The sequence below is a fragment of the Macadamia integrifolia genome, unplaced genomic scaffold (genome assembly GCF_013358625.1).
Source record: "Macadamia integrifolia cultivar HAES 741 unplaced genomic scaffold, SCU_Mint_v3 scaffold1370, whole genome shotgun sequence".
Lineage (NCBI taxonomy): Eukaryota > Viridiplantae > Streptophyta > Magnoliopsida > Proteales > Proteaceae > Macadamia > Macadamia integrifolia.
In genome coordinates, this window is record NW_024868179.1 from 98,851 (window position 1) to 110,182 (window position 11,332).

The 11,332-nt window shown below is 37.5% G+C and overlaps 1 protein-coding gene across 2 annotated transcripts in view; it reads left to right on the forward strand.

Annotated features, from left to right (window-relative positions):
• Window positions 1-6,584: 6,584 nt before the first annotated feature.
• LOC122063584 (RNA-binding protein 28-like) overlaps window positions 6,585-11,332 on the forward strand; it is a 28,859-nt gene continuing 24,111 nt past the window's right edge. For both annotated transcript variants that reach the window (XM_042627289.1, XM_042627290.1), the window contains exons 1-4: window positions 6,585-6,838; window positions 7,355-7,477; window positions 7,639-7,699; window positions 9,139-9,175. In XM_042627289.1, the coding sequence (XP_042483223.1) occupies window positions 7,358-7,477; window positions 7,639-7,699; window positions 9,139-9,175 (218 nt within the window). In that variant the 5' untranslated portion in view covers window positions 6,585-6,838; window positions 7,355-7,357. The remainder of the gene's footprint in view (window positions 6,839-7,354; window positions 7,478-7,638; window positions 7,700-9,138; window positions 9,176-11,332) is intronic.

The following is an 11,332-nucleotide window of genomic DNA, read 5'->3' on the forward strand; positions in this document are numbered from 1 at the left end:
TATCGATCAGGTAAACCAACGCAGATTGCCTAATACGAGCCCAATACTTAAAACCTTTTTTTTTTTTTTTAAATATCATAACAAATTTTATTAACAGAACAAAAAGAAGGAAAAACTCCTAGCTATCAAATATAGAATTATCTAACATTAGAGAGGGAGACCCCCTCTAAGTACACATCATACCTAAACATAAAGGCCCTTTTGCAAATAAACGGGCCTCAAGTGGGAATATGCCAACAAAAAAAAAAAAAATGACAGAAACAAAGAGACACCCTCGACTACAATCCTAAAAGCCCAATCTACATAAAACAAACTACCCCTGATGGCATTTGGTGCTAGTGATATAATGGTGCAATGATTATTAAGAAAAATAATAATTTGAAAAGTTTACTTCCCCTTTCCTTTAATTTTCCTTGCGACCAAATGTAGCCATAAATTTTTTTATGCAAGGGCTTCCCACGACAAATGAGTGAGAAACCTTCAAACCCCAACAATGAGACCGTGGGGCTTCACACATTTTTTTATGAAAGATAGTAGCCACTAGCCCCTATATGTCATTATGTGAGAGGATATATTGATTATTCTTATTGCTTTTTTTTTTGCCACATGGACTGCTGGGTTAATAATCCATCCAATTATCAACAATATTTAGGGCTTACTCAAATTTCTTTATGCATCTCAGTGTTATTCTCCATTATATATTATAATTTTTGCCTTTCATATTTTGAGCCTTATGGAAGATTTAATTTGGAAAATCCAAAGATAGAAAGTTAGGAGAAGAATGCGTGGAATGAGTTGGCAATCATACAAATCACATAGCTGATCATGTGTTTAATCATGAAGTGGATCATTTATCCACCATTCACATTGTTGACTATTTGACTCGTAGAGTATGCTATGTCATATAACTCTTTTGACACTTCAATCAAATGGATTAAATTTACAGTTATATCATCAACAACTATAATTTAGCCTTATCTCAATTGAATGGGATCGGCTACATGGATTCATATGAAGTCATAATGAAAAGCAAGAATAAAAGAAAAGTAAAAAAAGAGAGGGACACAACAACTCAAAAAAATCCCACTTACACAGGGATCACCTACATAAATCCTAGTTTTCCAAGCAGATCTCTTCGATGTCACTTGCTCAAAATATTTTCTCACTAAAATTTTCAACTTTTTTTTTTTAATCAAGTGATAAAACTCTTCTCTGTTAATTATTTTTCGTCTTGATTATATGGGTCAAGTTTTTGTGAGTTTGTGACAATAGGCACCGTCTCATGCACATGAACATATGCCTTGATATCTTTTTGTCTTATTATATCTTTCATTGTGTTCGCCTTTTCCAATTAAAAATTTTATTGATTTAAGAGATGGAACCAGAAAAATGTGAATGTTGTGGAAATGGAGTTCTCTTCAAACCTCAAGCAAGATCCATATATGGACGGAAAAAGACACCCTAGTCAATTTAATCGCAAGGGGTGGGATTAGGGTTGTCATAAATATGCCTAGAGAATGTTAATGATTCAATGCACTCTTGTTGATCTCACTTTACTTTGGTAGACGTTCCTTACTTGCATGTGACAGATCTTCATGAGTGGGGTTTATTGCACATGGTGTGTGTATATTCTATATATAAAAAATGTGTGTGTATATATAAACATGGTTGGTTTATTGTATTTCATAGGGGTGACACCCCTCTCTGTCTGGGCACAAGAGTTGCATAACTAGGGAACTTTTTTTGCCATATCTATGGGGAAAAGAACGCTCCCTCGTCGCATGGTCCTTGTGCCAGCATTGGAGCCAATGAGGGGACGCACAAAGGCATCAACAGGGGTGGGGAGTCATTTCACCCCCTTTGTGTCTATCAATAGAGTTTTGAATTCTCTTTTATAATCTCTCTCGCCACCTATGCTGGTCAATTCTCTCATATCTTGTAGGAATCACATGTGATATCAATCTTTGTTGCCTTATAGGACTTGTATTGTTGTCCAAGTACATCACATGTGATTTATAGTTTACTAATGCAACTATATAACACATGTGATAATACCAAATCCTACTCCATGTATTGAATCATTTTTGCTCAAATTTTTTCTGTTCAAGTACCATTGAATGTGAATCCATTTTTGTCTGAAACACCAATGAATGGTTTGAACCTTTATACAAAGCACAACTACCTAAGAGTCACATTCAATGCAAATAAAATCCAAGCCAATAGATTTAGCGAGAGAAACCCCTTCAAAGAAGGCAACAAACTCCACCCAAAAATTAGTAGAGACACCTACAGAGGATGATAAGCATTTAATTGGCATATGCCCAAGTTAGAACAAAGCACACCATCCGTCCCCATGTGACTAGGATTTTCAAGCAAAAAACCATTAATATCGAGTTTAACACAACCATTAGAAGGACGATCCCAGTATAGCTTTAAAATCATCCTAGGGAGGGGAAAAGACGTGGACACTTGCAGAATATTAAAAATCAAAAGATCACGGAAAGATTTAATCTTAACTAGAGACATCAAAGAGAAGTCCTAAAGATCTTTGATAACATATTTAATTAAGAATCAAATGGGAGCCACAAACCACACCATCAAAGCAACAACAATTTATTTCCATCCATAATTGATATGTGTTGCGGTAAAAATATGCAGCCAACAATCACACGACACCTATCGAGCGATCTGAAGATGTGGGACTAGCCGAATGGCTTAGGCCCTACGAGGTCATCCATGATCCATCCAACTTGTCGCAGGCATCCAAGACAGAAGCCGATTGGCTAAAATTGTTAAGAGAGCCCAACTGCACGACCCTTGACTGAATGACAAGTTCCCAATAACTCTACCCATGACATTCGAAGCAAATAGCTTAGCAACCACGCCATTTGTCCTTAGCCACTCGGCCCAAGATCCCTATAGACCACTATCAAGATGTGCCCCAAAAGGGGGTTGGCCAAACCTAGCTTGCAGGCCATAAGTTACGGAACAAATCCTAGTGGGATTCTCACTAGAGCATCAAATCTTCCCTGGAAGGAAGGGAATCTTGCCATATTCTCCATGATATGGCCAATGCGAGGAGTTCCCATAAACTTTCCAACTACAACTCTTACTATATTCAGACTCCTACCTGCAACAAGAGATGACAAAAGCAAGACTCTCATCCAATGGCTATCATCTTCAACTATAAAAATTAGGTAAACCTCTTTTAAGAGGATCGATATTTTTTCATTCTTACTAGAACTATCTGTTTGTGAAGAAACCTAACTTAGCCATCGAAGAGTCCCTCGCTGGATAAGCTCGACGCTCACTCTCTCGTGTTTATTATTTTGTGTAGGACATGAAGGCCGCCTAGGTGCAATTTCCTGACTACAAAATATGGAATAGAAATCATTGCTGCTAACCATATAGTACAATATTCTAATAAGTATCGTGGGCTCTTCGGTTGATGGACCTAACCCATACTTCCTTTTATCTTGCTTCTTATATTTAGAAGAAAATCAGACTTACTCATGATGTTGCACCAGTAACTTCTATATCAATAATCTAGAATCAAGTTCTACTAGTTGATCCATATGCTTCATCAATTGATTTTTTTGTTGGTTCATATTTGTCTTGAGATTCGAGATTGCATGTGCTTTATTCTATTTACTTTGTTGGATTAGCTTAAGGAAATCTGGCTAATTAAGGGTCATCATCATTTCTGTCCTCAAGCAAGGGTGGCTGATAAGAAAAGAAAGAGGAGCGAAAGATGATGATTTTTTAGTTTCATGCTTCAACTAATTTCACCTTGTGGATTTTTTCCCCATTTTTGTTAAGTGTACATTATGTCAATATAAGCTTCCTCGTTCATAAGTTCACGTAACTCAGTTGTCTAGCATTTTTTATCATTCATCTTCTGAACTATCGTTGTGATGCTATGCATCAATACAATAAACTTTGATCCATTTTTAAGGTATCAACAAACACCATCTTCACTAGTTGGTTGTCTTCTATACATAGTTTAGATTTCTCAAAGTTTTATTTTGTCACTTGGCAAATTCTATTTTGGTCATAATCTAATAACTGAGAAGAGACCTCGAGGATAACTAGGGCTATCTCATATGTCATGTAGCGGATATGCAGAAAGAATCCACAATTTTAATTCAAAAGTTTATTTAATAGAAAAATCAAATTGATAATAATATTTTAACCTTACATCAGTTAAGAATTTTCAGTTCCATAGCCCTATTTGGTGATGTAGTTCTTTGTTAGGGTTGAAGTCATAAGACTCATATCCTAGTCGGATTATATATGGAGCTCCTTTATTGGTAAACTCATCTCACACACATTACATATGGTGGATACAATTTATAGGTAAATTTTTCTCTTTCCCAAACCCAACCAGGAAAAAGAAAAAAGAAGAAAAAGAAAAAAAAACAATTTACAAGTGGATATTGTTAAACATTATATGGTTTGAACTAGTTTGTGGCATCCATTTTACAGAAAAATGGATGATGTAGATGTTGCCTGTGCAAACAGAAGTTAGAAACTTGTTATTGAAATCAATAAGAATATCTTTGTTCAGGTAAGCACTGGCTGTAGCAACCTTGAGCACATTTTACGGCAAAATGGATGTTGCAGATGGTACATATGCAAACAGGACTTAAAAACTTGTTCTCTAATTGGTGTTAGTTTTTCATTCTCTCAATGAAAATGAAGGAAGACTGTTGATGCCCTTCCGATGTATCAAACTTGTTACAAGACTGATCAAGAATTATTTTTGGTAAGGGCAACACATGCTTCAAAGTGGGTTAAGGTCTTTGAGCATAAAAGTCTGCATAGGGAACTTGAACTATTTTAAGGATTTGCCTGTGATCCATGGTGATGAAGCGGATTGCTAAGTAGCTGACTCCACCGCAACCACTTTACAATACTTAACCAACTACGATTGTAGATTTGTAGTGATGAAATTGTCATTTATTGTTGTCGAATTTCCTCTGGTGTGCGTGAGGAAAATCCCCTTGGACCCATAGAAATAATAATAATAATAAAACAATGGTTGGGGGATTATTTTCACACTTGCACTGTGCAAGCCATACATATTTTCCTAGAGTTATGATGGATGGGAGAATGACAGTTTCAGTAGAACATTAAGGTCTACTGTTAGCATCGCCACCACCATTAAGGCTTAGGTTTTTTTTTTTTTTTTTTATTATATCAAATACAAGAAAATTAGAATTTATTAGATTTTGGAGAGGTTGCAACATCGTAAACAAAAGTGGTAGCGATTAATCTACCGTTTGCCAAGGTTGCCTCTGCTACAGAGGCAAAATATAAGACTTGTTCAAATTGGGGTACCAATATACATGTTACATCTTTCATGGATTTATATATAGACAAAAATAAAGGTGCCAAACTTAGTGGCAAAAAAAAAAAATTCTAAATCAAAAGAAAGTTTATGGACGATCTCCGAGTTGGTCTATATTTCAATTAGAATCCACCCTCACCTTTTTGCATACTATGCTCCAAGGAGAAGAGCCCTGGCTCCTCCTTCAGTAGGATCTCCTGTCATTAGATAGTCTGTTATTAATATATGTCTTTCATTACCTTCTAATAACCCTATTAGCAAACTTGTTATACATTCCCTAGAGTTTGTGATTAGAACACTAAGGGTTAGTTATACTAGTAAGTTGCCTACCTATATCATATTAATTTTAAGGTATTTGAGATAAACAGAAAAAGAATAAATCAAAAGCTAGAGCAGAAACATCAAAAGCAAGAAGTGTTCACATAAGCAAGGTCTTAGTAGATTATCAGTAACATCAATAAAATAAGGACTGCGATTCACTAATTAGAAGTAGGGCGGAGGGTGAGATAAAATAGGATGACAAGGCTTTCAACAAGGACACCAAGCTCAAAGATTATATGTCATTGCCTTTCGATTATATGTCATTGCCATTCACTCACGACGTGAGTTGCAAATACCAAAATGGAAGAAATTGGGAAGGACCGAGTTTCTCTGCACGCATGGTGAAGAGAGACTATTCTCATCTAAGGACATTTAACCTTTTGATTAACCCAGGGAGTGTATTTTCAACCTTGTACAATGGAGGATGGGAGTTTAATGAAAACTATAGACCCACACCTCACAACAGGATGATCGGCGAAAATCCCTGATTAGTCAATTACGTAAATGAAATTATATCCCATATGGTTTGGTTATGCTACAAAATAAAACATCTAGGCTTTGTTTAATAACCAAGAGACGAGAAGAGAAGAAAAGAAAAGAAAAGAAAAGATTCAAAAAATTTTGAATATAAGGAGAGAGATAGACACATAAATAATTATTGTATAATCATTCTTTTTTGTCTTATTATGTCTTTTGTTTTTTTTTTTGTTTTTTTGTTTTTTGTTTTTTTTCTTGGTTATGCAAACATAACCCTAGGTAATCCAGAGGACACCCTTTCCACAACGGTGACCTGTTGCTCGTTCTATGCATTACGACGCGCACACACACAATAGACGTTATTACCCATTTAGACCGGTGGACCAATCGGTCGACCACTTTGCTTGAAAGGTCCAACGCCGGTCCTAAAAAAACAAGGGCTGTGGTTAAACGTTAAAACAGAGAGAACTTCCCCGCCGCAGAACCTCTGCAAGCCCATACCCACCCCCACCGCCATTCCCCGCACTGTGAGCTTCTACAACCTCCCCCACTGCCGTACTTCTAGCACCCCCTTCCTTCCTCCTTTAAGCTTCAGAAAGTGTGCATTCCTTGACCAGCGGACTTTGACAACCCAACGGAGGTGAACTGATTCTCTACCTGCGGGCTAATCGATATTTCTCAGTTTATTAGGTCAGTTGTTTCTCGCTCTATGCCTGTGATTCTTTTTGTTTTCTTTTTTTTCCCCTTCCCCCTTTCGATTCATGTATTCAGTTCTGTCTCTCTCTCTCTCTCTCTTTCTTTCCCCCCTGCGATTTATTGCGTCTGCTGGCTAGTGGCTACCGAGAGAGTCGAATTCAATTTCCTCAGTCCATAGAATGTTTTAAGGGAAGAGAAAGGACCGAGGAATGAACACTACAACTTGACTAGTTCTTCCGAGTTCTGGCTCTTCAGAGCTGCCAACCCTACGACGCGAGCGCTTCCTCAATCCCCATTTCTGCACCCCTTTGGTCATGCCCTTGAATCTGAAGGAGGATTTTTCTATAGCCTATAAACGTTTTGTATGTTTCAATACGTTTGAAAGTACTGTTAAGAGCAACAGGGACCTCACCCATTGCTGGTTCCCCAGGTTTCTGATATGTTAGTTGTCACTTAGTTGTGAATTAACTGTTATTCTCATTCTCGCCAATTTGATTTCTCTTTCTGTAGGTTATGGGGAAAAAGAACAAGATGAAGGACGGAGGAGAAGGGTTCAAGCAGAGAGGAGATAGTGACCACTCCCCATGCACGGTATTCGTTAGCAACTTGCCCTACTCCTTCACTAACTCAGAGGTATAATACTTCTTCATCTCTTCATCTCTCTCTCTCTCCCCCAAAATGCACACACCTTTTTTTATTTTATTGGCTAAAAAAAATTTTGTCCTCATACTTCTCGTCTCCTATAACCGTGTTGATATGTATTGGAGTAACGGTCAAATTTTCCTGACTTTTAGTTGGAAGAAGTATTTAGCGAGATCGGTCCCATAAGGCGCTGCTTCATGGTAACACAGAAGGGTATGCAATGCACATCCACCATGTACTTACTTTACTTGCATTTTCATTATTTTATATTTATCTTTTATTTTTTGAATTTGACTATTATCTTACTTATAGCTTGCTTTGTTTTCATGATGATACCAGAGTACAAACACAGAATATAAAACAGATGCAACAAGATTGAGTGATATAGGTTGATCCATGAGTGAAGTTTGCATTAGTAGATTCTATGTTTATTGCAGTTGTTTGAGAGCAAGAATGTACTGATCAGGATTTATTAGAAAATGAGAATGTAAGGAGAGTGATCAAAAGAGTTTCACTACCTAATTGCGAAATAGTCTTTGATTCAAGCTTGATCATGGTGTTTTTTAGGTTATCACTGAGAAAGAGGAGCCTCACCTCTAGAACTAATGAGGGTTGAGTACTGATTTAACTGGTTATCAATCAATATGAAAATGAAGCAAGGCAACATTGAATAATATGAAAGGAAGCAGAATAAAATTATTCATTAGCCCAAGGAGACCCACCATTAATAGACAACAACTGAAAAAGTTGGAGCCCAACCAGGAAAAGGTTCCCTAATGATAGTAACGATGAGTTTCATATCTAAAAAAGATTGCCCGTGATAAACTTGGACTGGCTATACTGCCTAAATTCATATAGAGTTTCACTCTTTCCTCCCACCCTTTTTTTTCCTAGGGGTAGGGGTGGGGGAGGTTTAGAAGATAAGAGTTCCTCTTGATCCTGACATTGCCAATTCATAGTTCCATCTTCTATCTTATTGAAGAGAGGGAAAAAAGCCCATATTTGGTCGGGCTGGACTGGTCAACCTTCAATCCATTGGATCCTGATGGCCTTCCTAGACATTTTATTTAATATGTGAGCCTATGGGGTATGAAGGGGTGCGTATGTGGGACAAGTTTCTGCTTCACTTCCTGCCCAACTTTTGCCCTGAGCCCCCAATTTTGGGGCTCAGTTATGCACCTGTTTGACTGTAGTTAGATTGTTTCTCTCTCTCTCTCTCTCTCTCTCTCTCTCTCTTTCTCTCTCTCTCTCTCTTAATATGTGCTTTTAAGATTTCATGGGGAGATAAAAAATTGGGGGTACAGGGTTTGAGTTAATACTTTTAGGGTTAGGGTTAGGGTTTATATAATCAAAGGTTTATTTACAAAAGGGGGTTTAGGTTTCGGTCATAGGTCCCGAGTAAAAGTAACTAGTTTGACAAATTCATAGGAAGAGAAGAGAAGTGAAATAAAAAAGGGAAAAAAGAAGAGGATGCTGTTTGTTGGATGGATCAGTTGAGTTGTATTAGGGTTGGATTTATCCAATGCAATATTGCAATCAGATACTTGTTGTCTTCTCACGGGAATTCCCTAATGATTGCTCATGAGTTGATTATATACTTGACATGACCTATGGTGTTTTTGCTAATTTGTTCTGTGATTTCATATTTGCAGGATCAAACATACACCGGGGCTTGGCTTTTGTTCAGTTGTAAGTTTTTTTTTTTTTTTTAGATATTTGTTGCTCTTGTGCAGGTGTTATATTCCTTTATTATTTTTATTATCATATTTTTGGTGTGCGTGGAAGAAAGGTAAGGTAAGTATTGTTAGGTTTAGGCTCTGTTTGGTAACACTCTGCGGGAGTCATTCCACTGATCTTGTGTTTAGCAAGCCTGGCTTATTTTTATGTCCTACAGATCAAATTGTTCCATTTTCTGATTAAGGAGCAAGAGATCAAGGAAAAAAAAAAATCTTGCTCTGCATGATCCAGAATAACTTTAGGAAAACACAATCAACCTGACACTCGACCTTCACATCTCAGCTTCTCTCGAGGCCTCAGCCCCCTCACGTAAATTTTGACCTGAACATTGCCTCCCCCTCAATAGTAACTCCACCACTCTTCATCTTCTCCGTTAAGTCCATCTCTCTTCCTCTCGGTCTCTCTCTCTCTCTTTCTCTCTCTTCCCCTATTTGTCCTTGAAGAGGAAGGATTAGTCTGGGTTTGTTGTGTGGAGGAGAATGCAGCAAACTGTGTGCTGCAACTAGGCAGTGGCACCTGAACAATTTTGGAGGAGGAACAATTGGCTAGACCAAATGCATGGTACGAGTTTCCTGTATTTTCTCTTGGATGACTGAAATGAAAACTTGGGGAGGGAAGGGAAGGAAAAGGGGGGGGGTGTGGGTTGGAGAGGCAGAGGTTTTAATGCTCCTTCACAATTTCTTGAAATGAAATTGAGGCATTGAAACATCTTTTCTAAAATGGAAGCTTGTGACCAGCTTCTTCAGAATGCCACGTCTTGTTATTTAATTGTGGACAAAGTTTTCCTTCACCAGTGGCTGAATAATGGGACGGTCAAGATGTGACCCCCATCACTCCCCAGTCCTCACCTCTCTCCCCCCCTATTGTACGTGGTCGTGATGGGCCCATATGGCCTTAGGAAAACTAGGTCCGTTAATTTTAACCAAAGTATGAAAATGTTAAGTTTTTCTATTTAAACTGACAGGGCTATGAAACATGATTAGAACATGTTTGTGAAAATGTTGAATAGAATCACTGTGTTGTGGCTTTGATAATGTTAGAGATTTATTTATTTTTTTACTATTGGGGCTGCAGTACTGTGAATTCTTATTTGGCCTCCGCCAATAATAGGGATACTTCTGCTCTCTCTCTCTCTCTCTCTCTCTCTCTCTCTCCCCCTTTCACCTTCTCTCCTTGGTGGGCGGAATCTTAACTTAAAGGATCATAAAGCTATTTTCTTGGGGTAGGTTCTCTCCTGATTAACCTTTCACCCTTGGCCAGTATACAAGGGATATATCCTCTGTTAATATCTTTTATTTTCTAGGTACATAAAATCAGCAATATTTTTTGAAGTAAAAAATGGGTTTCTTACTAAATTGAAGAAAACAAAATCAGACCATCAAAGGCAAAGCGGTAGGTGATGAAAAGGAAATCAAGATATTGACATTTTTGTAACTATTGGGGTAGTGCCAGACACAATAATGGCATTTTTGTAAATTTGGTTGTTAAGTGAGGTGTACTAATGGCATTTTTCATAATGCCTTACAAACGTTGATTTTGGTCTTTTTCTGCTCTGGAATTGCTTCTAAAATCTTGTTACCAAACATCACTCTCACGGAGCGAGATTGTCAGTAAATGGAGCCTTATTCTGCAATAGCATGAGACAGGCAACAATATTGTATATCAATTATTTTGGATTTAGCTATTGGATGACAACCACTTTCCACATATTTCCATTTCCACTCATGGTTTTATTATATGGTTAACTGGTCATGCACTGCTGTTATTAGTCGTTCTAAACCGCATACTGACTTGCTAGGGTTTTTGCAGTTTTGGTTAAGGTGCTATTACTGCTATATCATAGGGTGGACATCACCCAAAAAAAAAAAAAAAAAAAAAAAAATCATAGGGTGGACAAAATTTTTTTTTTGGTAGAAGGGTGGACAAAAATTATTCTGTGAAGTTTAGATGTAAACAACTCAGATATTAAACATTTTGGTGGTTTTTTTTTTTTTTTTTCTTACATAACTCATCTTTTCTGCTTATCTGACTAGCATATGGAGGGCCTTCTATATTAATGATGTTAGTTTGAGCTCTTAACCCCACCAACCCCAGTCTCCCCCCTCCCTC